Genomic DNA, 25,679 nt, shown 5'->3' with positions numbered 1-25,679 from the left:
GGCCACATGTCTGACCCTCTGGCCTAGATGAGCTCTGAAGTCCTTTCCCCTCTGGGGCTCTGAGAGTCCCACAGATCTGCGGCCCACTAGGACTTTGAGAAGCACTTTCAGATCTCACTTTCCCTCTGTCCTTGCATCTGTTTCCTGGCAACCTGCCCGCCATTGGGCAGGTGAATGAAGAAGTGACAGGAAGGGCTCTTTCAATTCCATCCAGACAACCAGAAAACAGATGCAAAAACAGCCAGCAGTTAGTTACCAGGGGAGAAAGATGTGGCTACAAACACCCTTGATTCCAGAGGCAGAAGAAAGACGGACACTGAAGTAATCGATGGAGTGACCTCCATGGTGTACACTACTTCTTTTCCTGAGGCAACCAACAAGACTGGAAATGTGTTTAAAAGGAGAAGGGATTTTTTATATATAGAATGAATGAGACTGACTGTACCATTCTCTCCCTCTTGTTTTTGCTGGCTGCCAACTCCTTTGTTTCCCCATCACTTTTAGTACTGTTTTAAATGGGGATTTAATTAAGTATAATTTTACTATGGACCATAAGAAACAAACACATTTTAAAGCCCAAATCACATAATGAGCAAAATGTGATACTGAGTTATTGACATGTCAATGGCGGCACATGTTTATTAAATTGTTTAAAAAATTAATGCTATTTAGGTAACTGAAATTTCATTTGATAATAACAAATTTTATGCTAGGCATTAAAATCAGCTTTCTACGGTGCTTAGTTATTATTTGGTAAATAAGCTTTTATTAAACACTTATTTTTAAGCACAATGCTAAGTGCTGAGGATACAAAGATATAAGTGTAACAGCCTTTGTAATCAAGAAACTTATAGTCTACTTAGGGAGATGATATGTACAGGTATATACAAAAATGTGGGGAAAATACAAGATAAATTTTTTTTGGAGGAAGTATTAATTGCTGTGCTGTTTGGCAAAGACCTCCTATAAGAAATGGCATTTTAGCTAAGCTTTGAAGGAAACTAGGAATTCTAAAAAGTTGAAGTAAGGAGGGAGGGAGGACATGGCGAATTGTGTGTAATGAATAAAAGGCAAATTAGACTGAGGAATATGTGGAGGAGAGTGACATGTAATAAAACCAGAAGGATGGTTGGACTCAGTTTGTAAAGGGATTTAAATACCAGTTATTTAAAAATAAAATTGTGTTCTATGAATTATAGTTTCTTATTTTTATATGCTATTTTGATATATTGGAGAGAGACTCTTGTGATTGTGTTGCCCCAGGAATCCACTTGTTCTAAATCTGTGGCAGAAAATGAAATCAATAAGTAATTAATGTAGAAGGGGATTGAATCTAACTCAAAAATAAGAACAAACTTGCTAATTATTAGACTTTTCTCAAAATAGAATGAATTGTCTTTATAGGGAGAAAATTTCCTCCTGTTGCAGGGTTTCAGATAGAGAATGATCTACTGTCAGGTATTGTTGTTTGTCCTTCGTTCTCGAAGAGGATCATGATAGTGGGGGTTTGATGCTATGGAAAGCAAGTGATTTGGATTTCATTGAGGGAGAGCTGTGCAAGTTCACCTGCCTCATTTTCTCCTCCAGAGCCATCTGGGGCCAGTGGTCAGATATAGATCAAGATGAATGATGCTTTATGCTTTAGGAGGAAAGTGAACTTGTTGACTTGAGGTCCCGTTCAAGAACCCTATAAAACTCTTGTATTTGCAAGAGCCATCTTGTTATTTGCCAGAAAGAGAAAGGCAGAGGATTTGGAGGATTATATCCTGGGGCTATACATAGGATAATATATCCAGACTAATTTTTTTAGAGCATTTTTAGAGAAGAGATAAAAAACACAGCTGGGAAAAAAGACAAATAAACATTATGAGAAGGGAGACAGTCAACACTAAGGAATCCACACCAATGTTGAGTGGTAAGTGAAACACGGGAGAACAGATAACCCTGTAAAACTTGGGCTCCTTAAAAGGTGTGAGGACTTTCTCAGAAAGGGTAGTTGTAGAAATCTTAAGGAAGCTCCATCCCATGCTATATAGAAAGTTGATGACCTATGGATCATCAGTAGATGGTAACAATCTTTTTTATTGATCACAGAAAGAAGAGATGTATCATGGTATTTTGAAACTCTCTACTTAGAAGTAAATGTATATTAATTTTAAAATGAAATAGAAGTAATTACATATTTAATGCAATAAAGTTATAGAAGTAAATACATATTAATCTAACACAACAAATTGGTGGGTATGTTTTCTTTCATGGTATGTAGACAAGATGGGACAAAGAACAGGCTAAGAATAATTAAACCAGCTGACTAGTCATCTACTAATTCATGTAAAAATAAATGACAGAAGGAACCTGGATTGTATCTTTAGATACTTTAGAGTTCTGGAAAGGAAAATGAAGGATTTAGGAACATAAGTCATATTATCATCTGTCATCTAACTTGAAGTTTGTTACTTATGAAGAGAAAGAAATAAATAGGAAAGTGAATGGCTGGCTACATAGATAGAAAATGATTTGGTTTCTGGGATATAGCCCAGAACTCTAGAACAAAGGGTTCTTATAAGGGACACGGTGCTCTTTACAGACACAAGCAAATAATGTGTTTGGCAGGAGACTGACCAACCTGACCAAGGCAGCTTCAAACTGAAATTCTACTGAGAAGGAGCAAAAGACCCAAATAAAACTGCCCCTCTGGATAAGGTGGAAGATATCATTTAAGATATAGAAAGAACAGAGTAGAAAAGAACTCAGTAATTCTCAGGAGGCAAGCGATAAAGGTTCTGATTGGGAATGAAAGTGACAAACTTGGTTGGCTATATAAAAAATACATGAAATAAAGGTAATCAATGAAGGAATGTCAGGGCTTGGTAGCACTGGACTCATGAATGAAATGAGAAAATTGAAAGATATATTTTATTAGACAAAGATATACACACATAGGTGTGATAGAAATGGAGTGGGGGAAGAAGCACATATAAAGAAGTAATGAGATTGAGAAGGTTGTAGGGAACATCTGGGTTAGATTGAAAGGAGAGAGAAAATGAAGAATTGTTCTAAATATATACTCTATCCAGATTGCTCTGCCAGGTGGAGGGCATGGAATTTTAAAAATGAAAAGGACTTTTTCAAGTCACTTAGATTAGAGACGTTAAAAGCAGACAATGGGCTGCACACTGTCCACAACAAAATTTTGAAAATACAATAAGCATAGACATCACATTTTAAAATTATCAACGTGCAGCCTATAGAGATCCCTACATATGGATTAATGACCCCCTTTTTTTCCAAGTTTGATGCCACTGACCTAGATCATCACCTTTGTTTTAAAGATGAAGCAATTTTAATTTTAGAGAGATAAAGTCATTTGAAGTGTGTTAGACAAATCTAGAGTAGAAGAACTGACTAGATCCTGAGTCTCCATATGGAGAAAGGCCACTGCACTTTCCACTATGATGTTGCCTTCCCAGGACAGATGATAAAACCATACAAGAAAGATGATTATGGTAGTAGGAGCAATCCTGTTATTTTAAAACATAATTCAAGTGTAAAGCATGACAATTTCAATGTAAGATCTTATCATTATAATACTATTTTATTCCTTGTTCTATTCCTATGCCTTCCATTTGTAGAACTCTGTAATTTACCAAGAACTTACACATAATTATCTTATTTGATCTACATCAGTAAGGGAAACCTTCCGCTAAATCTGTTTCTGCTAAAAGTTTGTTGTTCAATCATTTTTCAGTCATGTTCAACTCCTCATGGCCTCATTTGGGCCAAAGATACTGGGATGGTTTGCCATTTTTTCCTCCAGTTCATTTTACAGATAAGGAAACTAAGGCAAACAGGATTAAGTGACTTGTCCAGGATCAACGTTTCTGGGAAGAGATTTGAACTCACTAAGATGAGTCTTCCTGACTCTAGTCCTGGCACTCTGTCCACTGTACCAACTAGCTATTACTAAAAGTAACATACCTGATTGTAGGAGAATAAATGGGAAATACATCGCTATATAACAGCGCTCACATACACACCAAAAGGGAGATTCTTGTATAAATGTTATATATTCCCCATCCAGAAATGGTAGAAAGAACATTGCTATGTAATGTCAAAGCTTGATTGAGGCCTTTCCTTTTGAGTCAGCTTCCCAATAATTATTAAAAATTAAGCTACTGTATGATTTAATGAGAAGAAAATTGGACTCAAAGTCAGGGAATTCTTGAGTTCAAATATTACTCTCAGCACTTACTTGCTGTATGACCATAGATAAGACATTGCACCTCTGTGAGACTTGGTTCCTGATTTGTAAAAAGGGAACAATAATATCTTTAGCACCTATGAGGGGTTATTGTGAGTAAATGAGATAATTCCAAGGACATGACACTTTTAAAAGTTTAAAGACCCACGTGATGAGCTGTTATTCTTGATATTTCTTTTCTTGTTAGTATTATGACTTGATGCAGTTAGTTCCATGCCATATGCAAATAGAACCATTCAAATATCTTAACCCTCAAAAGATCTTTCCTTTATTTGGACTCTCCAAAGAGCATTTTCAAACACTCTGGAAAAAACTTATGTAAAAATGTCTTCCTTTTTGACATCTTCCTTGATGTCAATACTGATGAAATAATAAGAAAAAAGTTATTATTTGTAAGTTCACCTCTCATAGATTTATGTAATTTGAATGTAGAAATAAATCATTAATAAATAACATAATGTCTAGCACTTAAGCCAAGTGTCTTATAATGTAGACATTCTAGAACACTATTATATAGGAATGTGACACAGTGGATAGAATGCTAAGTTTGAATTCTACTACCTTCAGATCCTAGCTGTGTGACTCTGCCCAAATCACAACCTCTCTGTATCTCAGTTTTTTCATTAGTAGAAAATGGGGATAATAGCACCTTATCTTATGGTATCAAATTAAATAAAATGTGTAAAGTGCTTTGCAAACCTGGAAGAGCTATAGAAATGCTAATCATTATTAACCAGTTTTTTAGATTATTTCATGGTAATTTTATTGAACCAAGGAAAAAATTATACAATGAAACTTATTTGTCACTACAACTTGTTGATAAGTAGTAGCCCAAGAGATAAAATTGGTAGGACAAGTAAATATCTCTCCAAGAAGCAAATGTTATTGACTAGTTTATGATTTGGCCTTCATTGCTTATTTTAACTCCAGAGAAGGACAACTTAGCTGCGCCAAACATTTTCATTTCTACCTTAACATTATTTTGACTCTCGGTGTTATTAAACTCAAATCTCATCAGATTCACAGTTGGAATGGTCAAGATATTAAAAGCATAAGGGTTCCCAAGCTAGTTTTTTTATAACATACTTTTGTATTTGAAATTGTCAATGGAAAACATAAATCCATTCTGAAGGAACCTGGAAGAATGACATATCTCTGAGATGAAAGATGTGGGAAATTTTGGAACAGAATATATGACATCTTATTTTGAGTGGCAGTATGGTATCAGTGTTTGAGCTCTAGGCTTGAGTTAGCTGTTGGGTCTGAATTCAGTTCAAACACAGGATCATAGGAAAATGAATTCACCTCTCAGAGCCTCATTTTCCTCATCTCATACTGAAAACTACTTCCAATTAAGAAGCTACTGTAATAGTCAAAGAGAGGGAATAAGGGTGGTATTTAGATAAGTAATGAGAAGGGAATGTGTAAGAGATGTAGAAATAAAAATGACAAGATTTCATTACAAATCAGATACACAGTGAGTTAAAGTCAGCAATTAAGCATGATACCAAAGTTGCAAACCTGGATAACTGAGCAAATGGTGGTAACCTCAACAGTTATGGAGAAGTCTGAGAAAGGGGACGGCTTGGGGATAAAGATAATGATTTCTAAACCCTTGATCAAGGAATAATCTGCATAGAGATTCTAAAACTCCATAGGAGCTAATGCGATCTAGTGAAATATTTTAGATAGAAAAGATAAAGAGTTTCTAGTATAAAGCCTTGGAATGGTGAGTTAGGAGGAGAACCAGACAGTGACACAAAAGCTCAAGAGGAAGGAGTATCTGGGAAAAAACGGTGATCAACAGGGCCAAAAACTGCAGAGATGAGGCAAGTAGGTGGTGCAGGGGGAAGACTATTAGACTTGTTTCAGGAAGAGCTAGATTCAAATCCTCCCTCAGTAATCTGTTTTTTACTGTCTTGGGGCATTTCAAGGAAGTCCTCAATGCACGAATACATTATTCTTTAAAATTTTAGATTAATAGGAGAGCAGACAGATAATTGGTTTCTCCTTATTTTTTTTTTCCTTATTCACCTATTATTTGTTGTTAATAGCCAGATTTATTCCATGATTTTGATATCTTCATCGTTATCTTGTAAATTGATTCCTCAACATGCTCACATTTACGTCACTGTTAGCACAAATATTTATGTAAATTGGTCTTCATTCAGCTGCATTTTTTCTGTTTTTATTCTTTTATGCCATTTCCACCTCTTCTTTCTGAACCATGATATTGGTTTCCAAATGAAGAGATTGCACTGTCCTCAATGATGAAAAATCTTGTATATCTTTTCTATCTTTCTGTTGTTTGTTATTCTCCTTCAGGTTTTATCTTTAAATATCTTTGTGATTATAGATGATTATATCCTCCATCTGTCTCTGTTTTCTGCGATGATACTGCTCATGATCTTCCACAATCAAATTCCAGAAGATTTTATAGATAAGTTTCTACTCAAGACTGATGCTCTTCTTAGCTGCCATATCTCTCTATCTGACAAGTAATTGAAGTCAATACAGAATAAGGTGCTGTTATACTACTCTGTCAATTTCCTGTATAAAATTATCATAATCAATGGTCTATGCCCTTTTCTTAGCTATCTACCCCATTTTCTTGAATACATAATTGACAATTTTTAAACTGTCATTTTTCTCATGTTTTTGCTTTCTTCTTCACTATATATGAATTTTGGCATTTATTCTAACAAATGAAAAATGTAATCATACACAGTAAGCAGAACCAAGAAGGATTCTCACATCAATAATGAATCATGAGTCATTTTCTATCTATTAAACTATAATTGATTTAATTTTTTTTGGAGGAAAGACATTTAGTGATCACTATGAGAAATACCTTCTAATTCTTTCCTCAAAGTATTCATGATGCACGAGACTAGGGTTTCTATGTAGCTTCCAAGTTTGGCATCTCTCATTTCTTATTCCTGATCATATTTTCAAATGTGTGTTTTGTTTTGTTTTGTTTTTGCCATTTTATTTTTTGCCAACTAAAATTGGATATTATGGTGATCTACTTGGAAGAAACTATGGAATTATTTATAGAATTTCTATACTTGTAGAATCTCTTTACAAAGATTTTGGTGCACAATTATTTCCATGGTGGGCTTTGTTTGACTGCTTACCACAAACACTAAAATACCATAAGATCAGAATAGTCTCTGAAATGATGTTTCCTATTGCACAGTATTTGTCTCAGAGAAGAAGTACATCATTCTTCTATTTAGTTGCAACTTCTCTTGTGGTTTCATTTATGGCAACAAAATGTCAAAACTGGTGTGATTTAGCTCCTTGTGTTCAGTGGCCATTGAATGAGGACCACTTATTTAGATTACCAACAGTCTACAGACCATCCAAAGTTTATAGACTTTCTAAAAACTATAATTCTTCATATCTTCTCCCTTTCCATCGTTTTACCACTGTTACTAGAGGCAGCCACAGAGAGCTGCATGGTACTGCATTCTATTCTGTATTTTCTTTGTTTCATGAGTTTCTGTGACTAAAGAATTTATCACCAAGGAATCAAATTCAATCCACTTCTAGGGCCATGCTTGAAGTCTTTTCAGCAAGACAGAAATGTGCAGAACTTGTGGTCGGCTGTTGTAGTCTATGAGAGCCCAAGATCATTTTCATGTCATGATGAAGTTTAATAGGGATGGGGCTTTATGAAGCTAACCTAGCATTAACTTTTGGCTCACATGCTACACTGTTGTTTCATGCTGAGTTTATGTTGTATGAGAATCCTCAAATATTTGTACACAATTTCTCTAATCATCTGTTATCCTGTAATTGTTAAATTGATATTTAAAGACCTAAATATAATTTTACATTTATACTTATAAAATTGCATCTCATTAGATTCAATCCATGATTCTAGCTTTGTGAAATAGGTTTGGAACCTGATTTTTCTCATCAAAAAGTTAATGCCTCTGAAGTTCATGTCATCTACAACTTTGACAAGCTTTTATACTGGTAAAGTATTATAAAAAGTCACTGATGAAAGAGATTAAAAAATAAGATGTTCAGGTTAATTGGGTACTCCACTAGAAACCTATCAATAATTTAGCAAAAGCACTGTAGTGACCATTTTTTGAATCTTATTATTCAACCAATTTTTAATTCACAGTGCAGTCCATCATCTAGTCCTCCTCCTCCTCCTCCTCCTTCTCTCTCTCTCTCTCTCTCTCTCTCTCTCTCTCTCTCTCTCTCTCTCTCTCTCTCTCTCTCTCTCTCCACTTTAACACACTGTTACATTCTTTGCTAACATGTAGGTATACTATTTATATAGTATTTTCCTGTTCCACTATACTATTTTCCATATCAAAAAATGAAGTTAGTCTGTCAGGATCTATTGTTGATGAAGCCTTGACTGTCGCTTTCTTTTCAAAATGATCAGAAATTATCACTCAAATAATGTTCTACAACTTTTTCAGAAGCAAAAGTCAAAACTTATCAGTCTATAATTGCAAAGTTCCCTCTTCCCTAATGCAATCTAGGCAAAGTGGGCTCCTTTCCCCAGAAAAAGTGAAAGAGACAGAAATATCCAGAATTAGTTAATCTATAATAAATATAATTCCTGATAATTTCTTATTTAGCCCCTCCATTGTTGGTATTCGGGGTCTTCTTACCCAAGATAGGTACATTTGAATAAGACTGCCTTTCTGGGTAAAAACATGGTCCTACCTCTAACTGGTGGAGCCATTTGAAATCTACTGGCACAGAACAGATCTGGGTTTTTTTTTTGTTTGTTTTCTGTAAATAATGCATGTGATAACTTTACTTCTCTAAGGCTTGAATAGACATCAAAAACTTAGGAGGCTTGATAATGACAATTAGCACATGGGTTCTTGTATGCCTCTATAGATCTATATAATATTAATAAACCTTTCAGTTAGGGTTAAGAAGTATGGGATTGTCTTTCTTTTTTCTTGAGATTCAGGAGTAGGCTAGAGTATTTTCTCCTTTTTTTTTTTTTAAATCAAGACAACATTTAGAGGCAAAATGGTGAACCAGAAGGAACCTTGAATTTTCACTGAGAAAAAAAATTGAGTTCAAATTTTTGCTTTGTTTCTTACTAACTAAATAAGTCACTTTACCTCTAAGTGCCCAAGTTTCCTCATCTGTCAAATGAGAGGATTAGACTAGATGATTTCTAAGATTCTTTATAACTCTAAATCTTATAATTCTGTGATTGGTTTTTTTCTAAGCCTGGAATCTTTATTGTTCTTAGTGATCTTTCATAGGGTCATTGAGAACTGATTTAGCAATCATACTTGCTCATTTTTTTCAGGATTCTAGGATATAGTCCATTTATATTTAGTGACTTGAACATCTGCATGCTTCTTTACCATATACTTTCTTAGCTTTATAGTTCATTTTCTATTATCTGGTACCTTATTGTTATATGGAGATGAGCATATTCATGAGCAGGGTCCCAAGACTACACTATGATACACAAGTTTTAGTAGCAGAAAAGGTTTTGAGTATAGTTTATGAATAGCCAACTTGTTCTCTGAGTTAACTAAATGTAGAAAAATTTATCACCAGAGGATAGAAGGTGGTGATTTTATTTAAAATATATTAACATGTGAAGACAATTGTGTGGTATAGAAGGGCAATAATAAAAACAATCTATATCCATAAATCCATAAATAAAATTCAATCCAATCCATAAAAACATATCCATAATGTTTTAAGGATTACAAAGTTTTGGGGATTTCTGAGAAAAGTTGTTGAACTGCTAGATGAAATAACCATAAGAACAAAATCAATGATATCCAGAAGTACTAAAATACACTCCTAGATAGTATCACCAGATTGTGTAAATCTGAGGAACCTCAAGTCATTTCAATTGCTCCAAAATAAATGATTCAGCAAATCAAAATTTTGTTGCAGTTGTAGAAATTGACAATAATGGCAAAATATGAAACTAGTCACTGTTGGGGGGGCGGTGAAAAGATATCTTATAGATGGGCTAATATTATTAGTCTAAAGCAATTTGGAATTATACTAAAAAGATTAAAATGGTTCATACCAAAGATACCACAGCTAGGCACATATTTCAAAAAATAGAAAAAAATCCCATAAATATACAAATATTCATAATATTTTTGTAATAGTAAAAAGCTAGAAATAAAATAGATACACATTGATTGGGAATGATTAATGAATGCCTAAACAAATTATAATACATGAATATAATGGAATTACTGTATGCAGGAAATGAGGAATATGAGAAAATCAAATAGCATAGTAAACATGATATAATGGATGCAGAGGGACAGAAGCAGGAGTAGGAAAACAACATAAGGTAACTACAACACTGTACATAGGAAGAACAACAGAAATGAGATTGAATGTGCTGTAATTATAAGGATTAAACTTGACCTTGAAGAGGAATTGACAAAAAGCAGACAACCTCTTTGTAGAGAGATAGAAGCCTATAAGTAGAAAGTATTTTACAAAAAAAAGCGCCCAGAAATTTTAGTTGAATTATTGTCTCTGTCTCTCTTTACTTCCTGGGTAGGAATCAAGGATGGAGAGAGAAAGAGAGAAACGGAGAGACAGAGAGACAGTAGTCAGAATTGAAGAATATGTGAAATTAAAATATGTCAACAAAAGCAAAACTTTTAATCACACAGGACCAAAAATGACACTGAAGATTACTTGCCACCAGAATTGTTCAGAATCTGTCCTAAGGTATGGCTCAAATCTTTTCTAGTTGTTATAATTACCTAGTAGATACTAGGTGATAATGCTTGAAAGTAGGAAAACTTATCTTCCTGAATTCAAATCTTGCCTTAGACATTTACTAGCCTTATGACCCTAGGCAAATCACTTAACCTTATGTGCCTCAATTTACTCATCTGTAAAATGAGTTGAAGAAAGAAGTGGCAAACCACTCTAGTCAGTACCTTTGCAAAGAAAACGCCAAATAGGATCAACTATGAGTCAGACATGACTGAAATGACTGAACAAGAACAACAAAATGGTCTCTTTAGTATAAAATACATACACACACACATACACACACATATATTCTACTTTATCTTTTAAAAGGGAAATCGTTTTCTTTCTCTTTTTTTGCCCAATTACAGCTCTATTAATCTGTTGGGTATTCCTTCAAACTTTTTACTGGCTTTCTTCTTGAGAAACTGCAGGACTGAGTTTTAAAAATTACATCTTTCATGAGGAGTGAGCAATTTCCAGAAATATACAGTTTAGTGGTCCCTGGTTATCACTGTTGGAATAGTTAATCTGTCTCATCAAGGACATAGCTAAGAGCAATTTAAGATGATTTGCAGCATTCATCAACCTATCATCAGTCTTTGATTAAACAAACAGGGATTGTCTTTGGGCCAAACCATGTTATAGGATGCCAGTACTATTTTCCTCTTGTCTGGCATCTAAAACATGTGGCTTTCACTTTAACAGCTGAGAGTATCTGCTCTATGGGCACTTGTAAGCAAATTCAGGCACGAACTATTTACGTTTGAACATCTTCTTCCCAAGACTTAGTAAGGACAACAAATATTTAAAAACCAGACTACTGGACACAAGAACAAGTGAATCCTTTAGATTCAGTTTAATTCTATATCTATCTATCTATCTATCTATCTATCTATCTATCTATCTGTACTGCTGAAAATCAGAAATCAAAATACTTCAATCATATTCTCTTTTCCTGCACAAGTTCACTGAACAAGAAGTTAATATTATTCCCTCAGATACCATGGAGGATTGATAGATAAATTCCCTCTTCTAACAGTCTTCATATGCTTTTCTTATTGAATCACAGATTCAGAGCTAGAAGCAACCTTAGAAGTCATCCATTCTAATCTCCTCATTTTACACATTAGAAAACTCAGAGAAATTAAGTGACTTGCCACATGGGCCCAGAGGTAGTAAGAATCAAGATCTAGAATTAAAACCCAGATGCTCTGATATCAAAATTCAATATTCTTTCCACTACACTATTCTGCTTCTCAAAAATGAGAAGACATTGCTTATGATACTCTCCAGCTCTTACTTATGAGATCATCCTTGAATTTAATTCCAGAAAAAAAGATTCAGACAAAAGATTTCTTTTGTTACAGTGAAAGTTCTATGATCCAAGAATTGTTTTTGAAAAAAAAATTTCCCCAGGTATTTGGTGACTTTCTCAAGGTCACACAGCTAGTAAATGATTTATGAATCTGAGATCACAATTCCGGCCCTCCTAACCTAGCTGCCCCAAGAATTTTTAATTTTTTACTTAGCTTCTAGAAAACTTAGGGCCAAATTCAGTAGCAATTATCTTCTACTAATTTGTAACATCTACTCTCTTTCATGTAATTCAGAAATCCCCTTTTACAACATGTATTCATAGAATTGAACTTTCCTTGAGGCAATTTGTCTCTAATCTTTCTTTATGCCTAATTATTCATTTTTACAACAGTAATTCTCCCTTAATCCTCCTTGAAGTAAACTAGGTATAGTTCCTACACAAATATATAAAAGTGAAATAGTTAAAAAAAATAATAAAACCTTAGGCTGCATTAATAGCAATATAATGTCCAGATTATGGGAAATAATTATCTTACAATAAACAGATTAAGTCAGATCTTCTCATGTAAATAGAATTTTTCTTGTAAATATGGTTAATTCTGAATGCCACATTGCAAAAGGCATCTTTACTGGTTAGATTACTTCTAAGGGAGATTCACCAGTAGATCTAGAAACCTTATTTACAGAGTAATTATGATAGAATTGAAGATGGAAAAATCCAAAGTGAGACAAGATCTCTGTCTTCAGCAATTAGAAGAATTTTAATTTAGGAAGAGGAGTGGATTTATTCTGCATTGCTACAATAGAAAGAATTATGACTTGTGAGTAGATACTAAAGGGAAAATATTTCAGTTTAATAGAAGTAAGGACTTTATAACAAGTAGAGTAATTCCCCAAAGGAAGTATTCAAGTTCAATGAGCACTTGTTGCTTGGAAGTTGATTTAAGCAATATGACATACTGAGAATAGTACAGATTTAGCCCAACAGCAGGACTGATCAAACAATTTGGGACAGAAAGGAAAGAAAAAACTAGAGACTAGAGAATTCGTAGAGGAAGAGTTTGTAGAGGCTTCTGAGTGATATAGGGACCATCTGGAGGGGCCAGGTAAGCCAGTATAGTTTACTTTTCCCCAGCTTCCCAAACCAGGTAATGGGATTTGGACCTTTATCTTCTTCATTAATTTTATTTATGGAAAAAAGCTCAAGCTGTACCATTTACTTCTGAAAATACATTTTAGCACTTTAGAACCAAACATTTCATGCTCTTTAGATACAAAAATATGATGTCTGGACATCTGATAACAGGAAAGTCCAATATGCAATACTAGAAGTTTTTTTTCTTCCATATTTCTATGTGAATTACTTGAAACTATGTAAACAAAATCCTTAGGCTATAAGAAATAACCCTTAGGTAGTTTAATAAAACTACCAGTCACACAACTTATTGGATATGTTCAAAGATAATACATAAATATAAAAATAAGGATACACCAGTTATGATATCATAGCCATGCTAATTTTAAAAAAATGTTTTTTTTAACTTGCTCAAGAGTCAAGAAGCTAGTTGTGTTAAAACTCTGAGGCCAGATTTGACCTCAGGTTCTCTTGACTTTAAGGCTCTACCCACTGCAACATCTAGCTACCCAGTCATACTAATTTGAAAGAGAAAGTTCAGCAATATTTGTAGTACTCATGATATCAATTGTACTCAAGTGTATGTTATTTATCAGTTTAATTTCTATGACATGAACATTCTAATCCTGACAGACAATGTAATTGTTACCTTGAGTATACCAACACTGATAAGAATGTATAAAGAGGCACTATTGTATCTTTAGAAAAGAAACAAATTGAAGAATGATTCCACAATTTGAAACTGGTATCTATTTCTTTAACTAATATGAACTGATTGAAAGTTTACAAGGCTATGGACCAATTTAATTGATTAATAATCAATGATTACTTAATGACAACAGGATGAAAGGTCAAAGAGAAATATCCTTTAAATGCATATAGGGTAAGTGAAGACTAGGAAATTAGGAGATATCTGTGGTAAAGAGAAAAGAGCACTAGAGTAGGAGATAAGGCTTTTCTTTAAACTCATATGACTCTGAGTAAATTGCTAACTTTCTCTAATAGCCAATGTCCTCATCATTAAATGAAGACATTTGTTGAGTATGATATATAGAGGAGTTTCTTACTTAGATACAGATTGGACTACATGATCTCTGAGGTCCCTTCAGAATCTGCAATTCTATCACTAGATCTCTGAGGTCTTTCTGATGCTATGAGTTAAGAACTCTTATCAAAAAGAAAAAGTGAAATGTATTGCCCTGCCTCAGAAATTGCATGAAACTACAGGTAATAATGGCTGAATGAAATACTTCACAAATTTTCTGGGATTTTAGCTGATTAGTTCAGCTAGTTGTAGCAAGGTAATGATGAAGTCAAAGTTCTAAATTGGAATCTAATTTGGGCTAGAGATATAACACATAGGGAGACATAAATGTATCATGATGTTGAATTCAGAGCTGTTTTTGGAAAAATGCTTGAGGCTGACCCCAGGGAGACTAGTTGTTTATAAACAGAATAGGTTAAACTCTTCTCTACTGAGCAGCAAGAACCACCATTGATTCAATGATATATGTGGATTTGGAAGATCTCTGGTTAAAGATTTGATTTTAAGGCATATAGTGGAGATTGGTGTTGGTTATTTTTATTATTGATGTGGTTCTTTTTCAGTTATATCAGACTCTTTGTGATCCCATTTGGGATTTTCATGGTAAAGATACTGGAATGGTTAGACATTTCCTTCTCCAAATTATTTTATAGATGAGGAAACTGAGGCAAACAGGGTCACACAACTAGTAAGTGCCTGAGGTCGGATTTGAACCCAGAAAGATGAGTTTTTCTGACTGCAAGCCTAGCATTGTATCTACTGTGCCATCTAGCAGCCATTATTGTAGCTGTTGTTGCCAATAACAATAATAAATAATATGTTTATTTGGTCCTCACAACTCTAAGAAGTAAGGTAGTATTATTATACCCATTTTACAGATGAGGAAGCTGAGACTGAAAGTTTAAGTGACTTGTCCCAGGCTATCTTGCTTGTAAGCTTCTGAGATAGGATTTGAACTCAGATATTCCTAAACCAGCCTAATACTCTATCCACTCCATTCTGTGTTCTTTCTTTTAAGAACTTTCAGAAATTTGTGACATATCTGACAATGAAGTTTTCTAAAGGAGCTTATATTCTGAATAACAGTTCTGAGATCTTCCTTCCCTTCTCAGTAAGCATACTTTTAAAATATATGCCACTAGTAGTTTTTCCTTTGGAGAGCTGGAAGGTGTGTGTATGAGGTAATAAAAAGATCATGTAACCATTCCTAAATGACAACACATCTGGATAAAAAGTGAAAAATCCAGTCAATTATCTAGATATTTGTTCCACACTACACTAGATGTTTTTAGTAGTTCAAATATTTGGGTGACTTCATTTTTCTAGATCTGATGGTGGTATATCTATTAGGAACATTCAAAAGTTCAATTAAAAATATTTGACAATGAATTCTGTTATAATAGACATAACAATTTACATTTATGAAACACATTAAGATATACAAAATGATTTCCTCACAATTCTATGAGGCAAACAGACATAACTTCATAGGATTAGACAAAAACAAACAAACACACCAAAAAATCTGATTTAGCCAGCAAACAAGACAGCAAAATATTTAGGAGCATCCCCAGTTTTGCTGCAGCAGCCCTAAAGATTCATTGGAATTCATGCTCCGGGAAATTATGCTCAGTAGTTCCTTTTGTGTCCCAATCCACTATAATGTAATATTAATTCTATGCAGTCCTCAAATAATTTTGCATTGAGGAAAAGAGAATAAATTAGATTCATTCCACTCAATCAGTCAACAAACATTCATTAGCTGCCAGTGGGGATACAAAGAAGGTCAAAAGTTATTTTAACTTCGAATAGACTCATTCAGCCTATGGAAGAAAGTGAATATACTCCCAGGAATAAAAAAAATATTCTTTTTAGAACAGTAATTATATTTAATACTATTTTGATCTTCTAAATATTTCTTTTTTCTAAATTCAGACCTTCTATTTCCAGGAAAGATTCCAAAAAGGGCTTCCTGTTTGTTCTTGACAAAAATGACTTCTCACTTAACCCTATTTTGAGAGTAGAGGATGGTGTGAGGGGGATAATAATAATAAACTCAAAAATTTCATATTCAAGTTTCAATAAGGTTACCCAAAGTAAATATTTTGTGATTCCTTAAAAAGATTTGATAAATATCTTCATATTTGTAAGGCAAGTCCTATGCTAGAACTGGTGCTCTGATTGTATGACCTCAGGGGATGGTCATCAAATGAACTATAGCTGGCCAAGCTTAACTCTAGGAAAACGTAGCTACAAGACACAGAAGTACCACTATTAAGCATTCAGTTGAAGAACAAAAGGACACTCTTGGACCCTGTTGATCTTACCTGACTACATGCTAGTATACCAAGCTGAAGTGGAGCCCTCATTAATCCTTTACAATCTTTTAATAGTTGAACTATCAGGCAGTTAGATGGTTCAGTGGATAGAGCACTATGTCTGCAGTGAAGTTCAAACTTGATCTCAAACCTTTTCCCTAGATGTGTTAACCTGGGAAAGTCACTTCACCCAGTTTTTCTCAATTTCTCAACCTGGTCAAGTCACTTAACTTTGTTTGCCTCAGTTTCTTTATCTGTAAAGTGAGCTGGAGAAGGAAACGGCGAACCACTCCAGTATCCCTCCAGTGCGACCCCAAATGGGGTCACAAAGAGTTGGAAATGACTGAATAACACATCTCTGAATATGCTTTTTGCCTTTTTTAGATATTACCATCTGATCAAGGAAAAATGGAATAAGCTGTTTTTTGCTGAGACTCAAATAAGATACAATGTGGTGCAGTGGACTAGACTTGCAATTGGGAAAACTTGAGTTCAAATACTACCTTGGACACTTACTAGCTACATGATGCTGTGCAAGTAACTTAATTTGTCTAAACTTCTCTTTTCCAATTTGTAAAATGGAAACAATCTTAAAGGACTGGCAGGAAGATCAAATGAAAAATGCAAAGTATTTTGTAAAATATAAAGCACTACATTAATATTAGCTATTATTACTGTTTATTCATAGCATAGACTGAGAGTGGAATGAAACTTTCCACTGGAATTTCTTCAACTGGCACCTGACAAATGTACTTTTGTCCTAACTGTTGGCACCCTTAAAACCAGGTGATGAAATGGTGCTTCGTAATGGGGACCGGAATGTGTAGACTTGTGAAAGGACAATGTCCCTGCTTCACATTCAATGCAATAATATTTCAAGATTAGATCTTTAGGAAAATTGCAATAATTTCTAAAATTTAGTCTCAGAGAAAGCTGCCAAAACTATCCTCACTTAGTCATCAGAGAATCATAACAGTGTTAGATGGAACTGAAATATTTGGTTGATCCAATTTTGTTACTGCTTGTTGAAATGGCATTTCCAGGTCCCTGTTCCTCATGTAAAAAAACAAACACAAATTAGACAGAATCAATCTTTTGATTCCACTGAATTCTGAAGCTGTATAGCCACCAATTGGCTTAAGCTAAACAACATTTTATTATGTTATATTTAATAAACATTTCTAGAATAATGAATTCAGTATCTCTCTTCTCTTTAGTTGGCTAGTTTGAAATCAGACTGCAATTAAATGAAACTATAATAGTTACTTCAGTGTTAATTAACCTTTCAGTATACAGAGACCATATTGGATGGCAAAAAGCAAGCATAAAAAATGATTCATAACATGCATTAGAAATCGTGAAAATCAATGGGAAATAAAGTTTGCAGTGTATAGCATGCTATCAATTTTCTCTAAAAACAATAAAAAGTACACATAGAATTTCCCCAGGGAAATTCTGCACATGTGTACACACATGCCATATGCTAGTAACATTTCTGAAAGCAAGGAAAAAAATTTCAAGCCATTTTTTTTCTTCTTTGCTGTTTGTCTCCATTTTTCTTTAGATCAACTTTTTTTTTATGTGCTAGCTTCAACTCATTTTATTTCAGTTAAAACAATTAGCTTGCTTAGACAATCTTGTTCTAATAGTCTTGGTAATAAAAGTTCCTTTTTCATAACAATGGCATAAGATAATGTTTTATTATTATTCCATAATATATAATTACTCCTAGCTTCAGTATCAGATGTTGAAGTTATATTTTGTTCCATATAATGTTTTTTTCTTTTCAGATATCCTAATTACCACATATCATCAATAGTTAGTATAAAAATAGGCAGTTATGAAGACACCAGAGTGTAGCTGCATAAAGGAAATAAGGGAAGATAGAGGCAGGTAGAAGAAATCAATGTGACAGGCTTCCATTTATCCCTATTAGGTATCTCAATATTATTTTGTACTGAAAAGATAAAACAGCAGGCTGCTGTTGCCCAAACAAAAGATTTAAGCTAAATGAAGAAAATTATCATTGTCACACGGTTTTCTAGTCTTTCTTGCACTCACCTTCAATAGGCTGGGCTGTCGCCTGGGATGTTGAAGTTTCTTTAACCTCCTCTTGGGACTGTGGAGATAGTGGACTAATGCACTTAGGGACTGGAGAGGACGGGGCTGCAGGAGCACTCAGGTCTAAGCAGAGCTCTGTCCTGCCTCGGCTTGTATTCCGATTTCTCAGCTCCTTCTCATACTCTTCAGTTGCCAACTGCTCCAAGTATTTGTATCTGAAAGTTAAATTCCAAAGGGTTTCCGTAAAAAGAAAGAAAAGGCTGTGATTGCTGCTTGTTTATGACTGAAACACCTGCAGAGTGAGCTGATTTCCTGATGCATGGGTTACAGTGCAAAACTGACAGATGGGTCAGTCTGCCAGAAAAGGACAGAAAAACGAAGATGTTAATGATAAAGAAAAAACGCACTCCATTCATAACAGTTCAAAGAGGGAGGGAAAAAAAGGACAATATTGCTCCATCCCCAGATAGTGCTGGTCCTTTCTGCATTAATCCTATCTCTATCTCTTTGAAGCATTTGAATAAATGATCCAAACCACCATACTCCCTCCTCCCCCAACAGTGAAGGTTCTAAACAGACAACTCTGAAAATGCACAGATGGGGAAAAAGGAGAATGGCTCAGTGCAATGGCTTTAAAAAAAGTTCCCTAGAAAAATACCAATAGTGAGAATTTGGATTGAGGCCTCTGAGTTTCTGAACCTGCTTCAATGCTAACAGCAATGTGCTGGAATTCACTTTGTTCTCTCAGTGTCTACAATGGAAACTTTTTTATATTCTAAAATATTTCTGAGCCGGACTCAGCCACCCAATAGCTTGGACCTGACGTCACATATAGTTGATTCATCAAAGTCAGTTTAAAAGAAAACAAAGATACATCTGTTTTGCATTTTAGGCAGGCAGAATTCACTGTTTATTAAGACCAGCTACCAATCATATTCTTCATACTGTGCTTTATAGAATCAGACCAAAATAACTTTGAAATATGTGCCTCTTCCAGATGTCTGCTAATTTTATCTGCCATTATTTGCTAAGGAATAAATTGATGAATATGGCTGTAGCAGACTTATGACTACCTTATCCACTATTAAATCCTAAAGAGCATCTTTGAGACCTGACTTTCTCTTCCTCCCTGTGCGTCCTTAAAAAAAAACCACAAAACTATGTGTTAGTAGCCAATAGCCCTCACCCAAGGAGCCTCCAAATTCCAATTCCTGTACACTCTATCTTTACTATATCACTATAGAACTACATCCTAAATAGGCTTAGGACAAGGATGCCATATATGTTAATATATTTTTCTTGAAACCCATGCAAAGTTTTCTTACTTCAAAGGCTCTAGTAATTCTCTCATTTGTAATAATCCTTTCCCTAGCTTGAAATCTAGTCAAATACCACTTATCTTTTGAGGGTCAGCTCCAGTCCATACTTCCATGGGGCATGGTGGAAGTAATTTTTTCTCTACTGAAAGTCCTGTAACTCTAAATACAAATGATCCCGATTTGGCATTTATGATTTATTGTTTTATATTGTTAGTTACCTTTGTACATCTATATGGCTTATATCCCCATACTAACTGAGGATATGAATCATATTTATAGTTATTTGTAATGACCTCAGCACCTAGGACAGTGTCTGGCACATAGCAGAAACCCAGCAAATGTTTGCTGCTGCTTGAAAATATATGCATCATAAAAAATATTTTAAAAAAGAAAAGAAATGTGCCATATGGATGCACTGTTGGTGGCCCAACCATTCTGGAAAGCAATTTGGAATTTTCTGAAGAAAGTAACTAAAATGCCTGTACACTTCAACCAAACAATTTTACTGGTAGGCATATACCCAAGAAGGTAAAAAATTTTTTTAAATCTTTACAATTTTTTATTAATTTTATAATTATAACTTTTTTGACGTGCATGGGTAATTTTTTTTTACAACATTATCCCTTGCTCTCACTTCTGTTCTGAATTTTCCCCTCCTTCCCTCCACCCCCTCCCCTAGATGGCAGGCAGTCCTATACATGTTAAATATATTATAGTATATCCTAGATACAATATATGTGTGCAGAACCAAATTTCTTGTTGCACAGGAACAATTGGATATATACATTATATATATAGTAGTAGTAGTATTATCCCCTCCTAAAAGGGGATTCAGAAGGTAAAAATAACCTGGGAAGAAAAACAAAAATGTGAACAGTTTATTTATTATTTATTATAATATTTTATAATGGCACTTTTTATTAGTAAGAGAGAACTAGAAGCATAGTAGATAAGAAACAATAGAGGAATGGTTAAGTTACATTCATACTAGCTGGCAAAGTTTTTGATTTTGAAGAAAGTGAGAAAAAAATCAATAAGGAGACCTGATTCTTTGGACTCATCAAGGAAAAAAGAGGTTGGGGATCAAGAAGAGACAGAAAAAAGCAGTGACCAATAGCCATAATAGCAACCAGTCAGCATTGAAATATCTTTTTTTACACATTAAAAAAAACAAATTTCTAAAAGTTCAGAGGAAAAATGACTAAAAATTCATGTTTAATTAAGTACCTATTCTGTGCTGAGTGTTATGAATAATGTAATGATACAGATGTAAAGTTTAGAATCTAATTGGTTGTCAGGATGAAATGTATACAATTAAATATGATACAAGTATAATATGATAAAATTTCTGTGCACTAGGAAAATTTGAGGAGGAAGAAATCACTTTGGATTGGATCAGGTTAGACTTTATGGAGGAGGTGGTATCTGAGCTGAACCTTGAAAAAAGGAAAATTTCAACAGGCTAAGATGAGAAGGGCATGGGGGACTCTGCATGAATTCCAGAGGCTGGAAAAGTGTAAGACTAGATCAGGGGAAAAACTCACTGGAATTCAGAGAATGAAAGAAAACTGAAAAAGTACCAGAGCTAGAATGTGAAGGGTCATGGATAACAGACTCATTGAAGAGCTTAGATTTTATCCTATAGGGGATGGTGAATGATTAAAGGCTTCTGAAAGGAGATTGATATGGTCAAACACATTTTGGGACAGTCCTTTTGACAGCTGTGTGAAAGATGGATTGGAGAGAAGAGACCCTGGTTAAAAATTTTTAACAAAATGAAAGTCTCAAAAGTAAAATTCTGATTTGTAACTGTTAACAAGCTCAATAATGGAAAAAAAATTGGAAGCATGTAAAGAGAGAAGTAAAACTACCTAGAAAGTTTATGAAGAAGCTAGATTTGAGAGGACAAATTATATGGTCAGAATAGCAGTGGAGTATAGAGAGGGTATTATACTATTATAGAGGTAAGTGCACTAGAGAGAAGACCTGAATTCAAATTCTGCCTAAGTTTCTTACAATTTGTACAACTTCAGAAAACTCACTTAAACTCTTTTTGTAATTCAGTTTCCTTATTTGTAAAATGAGAGGGCTGGTCTAAATGTCCTCAAAGGTCCCTTCCAACTCTAAACCTATGATCCTATAAGTAGAAAAGAGGTCGAAGGAGACATATAATAAACATTGAATATGAAAGGACTACTTCAAACCAGTAATAATAGACTCAGGAAAAAAAACCCCAAAACAAAAGCAATCCAAATTCTTTGAGGATTATGACAAACGTTAAACATTTTGCTAACTCAAGTTTAGGATGTTACATTTATCTCTATTATATCTGACCTGTCAAGATTTTTTCTGGATCCCAGATTCTGGTCATCCAATTTTCCTGGCCATTGAAGCTTTATGTCATTTGTAAACTTGATAAGTGCATCTTTATATTACTCAATTATGAAAGAAATTAAGCATTCTCCAAGAGGCCTCACTCCCACAATAACACAGACTAATTAATGACTACCATTTGGGTTGAGTTATTCTATCAGTTTGAAAATCTACCTAATTCTAACTAGGCCAATACACAATAGGCACTTAATAAGTGTTTATTGACTTGAATTGATTAGCGAATCTAATTATCCAATTATCTATTTTGTTTTACAACAATTTACTAAAATCTAATCACTAATATACTAGATGAGAAAAGTGAGATTTAAAAACAGGAGGTAAGAACAATAAAGCAAAATTTACCCTAGATAAATGTACTTTATCTCCTAAATGGTGTTTTAGTTGACTGCTTAGGCCATACGTTCAGTAAATACTTCTTTAATAAAACACACCAGAATTTTGTAAGGAATCTCAAGTCCACAGTTGTTAGACTCTCTTCTCTTTTCTTTGTTTGAAAAATGGGAAATTCACCCTTTTATAGTCCTGTAGCTTTTCTCTTCTTCTCTATGATCACTCAACAATGGCACAAAATCATAATTCATAACCAAGAATGAAAGAAAGATAAACTCATTAATGGTAACTAGTTTTTTCTCTCATTACCTCTTTAGTTATTTTGGATTTCAATTTCCTATTAGCCATTCCCCTCCCCCCCCACCCCCCCACCCCCCCGGTCTTTTTCAGTCCAGGATCATTGTCCTTAGCAGAGATCTTAATAAAAATTGAAAGTAGTTTTGCCTTCTTGCAGTGACCATTATTCCATCTACTCTGAGGAGTGGTCCTATTTGATCCTCCTATTCCCCAATATATAGAAAAAAGGCCCTTTATATTTTCGTCAGCATTATTTATTCATCAGTCTTCTCACTCAGATCTTTCTAAATTTTTGTGCTTCTCATCTTGCCATGGTTTTGGATTTGTGTTATGTTGCTTGTCCATGTTTTTATTTTTTTTATCTTTTAAAAAAAGTTTGGTTAGTGAGATACTTATACATTCATATTGTTCTCTTTAAATGAGTCCTTTTCTTCGTGTGTGTGTGTGTGTGTGTGTGTGTGTGTGTGTATTCAGATTTTAACTGAAGAATTTCCCATCTCACTTGAACTGACTTCTATACAGTTTTAGGTCATGGGAATCTACTTAATTTTTTGAAAATTTTTACTATTTGAACTTGAGTAAGTTCACTGGAAATGAAGAAGTGAGATAGGTGAAGGTGAGAAGTTGTGGCTGCATAGGGTATTTTAGAGTTCAAAGTCTTACAGGAGGAAGAACTCAATAATGATGAAGTACAAGGCATGGACATTAATACTTATAGTTAAACAGGGAGTTTTCCAAGTAGTTCAGATTTCAATAGGATACTTAGACACTGTGGTAACAAAGAATAAAAAATGTTCAGAAGAGAGAAAACTATATAATCATAGGTAAACAGAAAACAGTAGCATAAAAATGATGACAATAGAATAGTTCAAGTCTAGAATAAAACAAAAGCTTTTGAAAAAAGGCTAAATGAAGTAAAAAGAGAAAAAGAAACCCATTTGTTGCATATTTTGCTTCTAACTTTTCTATCATATTAAAGAATCTTCAATTTGGTAAAGGTAGATAAAATATAGATATGCAGAATATGTAGAAATATATGTAGAAAATATATTTAAAAATTAGAGCCACAGTAAGTGAGAAAGATAGTAACAGAGCATTTAGCTTCCTTAAGTGAGCTAAAATCTCCAGGCTCAGAAAAATATAATCCCAGATATTGAAAGAAATCATACATAAGATCAAGGAACCACTGTCAACAATTTCTGAGACATAGTGGAAACAGAACAAACTGCCAAAAGACCAGAGATGTATAAAGATTGCCCAATTTTTTTAAAAGGGGGAAAGAGGTTGAAATTACTTTGAAGGCAGTCACTAGGGGAAAAAAAAGTACTTTAAAATTAGGAAAAGAAGATCATTGAAAGCCAGCATGAAATCAATAAGAAAAGATACAGCAAGATAGTTTCATTTATTTTTTTTGTCAGCGTTATTAAACTAGTAGGTTTGGGGAACCTTTGGGAAAAATATACCAACATTTCAGAAAGGGATTTGACAAAGTGTCTTTTTACAATATCCTTGTGGACAAATAGAGCAATTTGTACTAGATTCTAGGGGTCATAGGGAGTCATTGTAGTTTATTGAGCAGGTGACTGATATTTTAAGAACTTGTATGGAAGAGAGTGTAGAGAGGATTAGACTTCAGGTATGGAAACTAATAAGTTAATCGCAATAGCACAGGAACAAAGTTGATGAGGCCCTGTATTAGGGTGGTAGCTATATGAGTGGAGAAGAAGGAGAGATGTTGCAGAGAAGGAAACAATATTTATCAACTAGTTGAATATGTTGGAGAGTATAATGGTACCTAACAGAAAAAGAAAGTTTGGAAGAGGGGTAGCTTTGTCAAATGTTTTTCTGGAATCCACATATATTTTACATAAATAATATTTCTACCAATATTTCCACTTTTACCTATAGTTAGTAAGTTGGGGGGATTTATAGGTTTTATAGGTTTTTAAAAATTAAAAATAAAATCCTATTTTGCTTGTTCTTAATGAATTCATATTGGTGTAGTTTCCAGAGTGCTGGACCCAAGATTGGGTTTAAGTAAACACATCAATGAGATTTATTAGATATCCTACTAAAGACAAGTATTCTAGAAACTTATTGGCTTAGTTTAACTGGGCAAGTTATTTAAGCTTCTCTCAATGCCAGTTTCTTAGTTGTAAAATGGAGATAATAATTATGGTTATTATGAAGATTAAATAAAATAATACCTGTAAAGTGCTTTACAAGCCTTGAAGTGATTTATAAATAGCTACAGCTAATGTCTTTATCATTCTTAATCATTGTTGTTAATTATTTTACCTGAATCATTATACTAGGCCCCAATGTATTTCCTCAATTCTGGTATTTTCCCTCTTATCCATCCTTTACGCAGTTGCTAAAATGATTTTCCTAATGCACAGATCTGATTATCACTTCCCTGCTCTAAAACTTTCCAAACCTTCCTTCTGCCTCAGATAAAATA

General features: G+C 34.1%; 1 protein-coding gene across 1 annotated transcript in view; it reads right to left on the bottom strand.

Annotated features, from left to right (window-relative positions):
- FHOD3 (formin homology 2 domain containing 3) overlaps nucleotides 1-25,679 on the bottom strand; it is a 630,786-nt gene that overhangs the window by 81,623 nt on the left and 523,484 nt on the right. The window contains 1 exon segment of the mRNA XM_074279229.1: nucleotides 18,879-19,093. Coding sequence (XP_074135330.1) covers nucleotides 18,879-19,093 — 215 coding nt within the window.

Source organism: Sminthopsis crassicaudata, chromosome 1 (assembly GCF_048593235.1).
Source record: "Sminthopsis crassicaudata isolate SCR6 chromosome 1, ASM4859323v1, whole genome shotgun sequence".
Lineage (NCBI taxonomy): Eukaryota > Metazoa > Chordata > Mammalia > Dasyuromorphia > Dasyuridae > Sminthopsis > Sminthopsis crassicaudata.
Note: the sequence above shows the minus strand (reverse complement) of the source record. Positions and strands in the feature narration are given on the sequence as shown.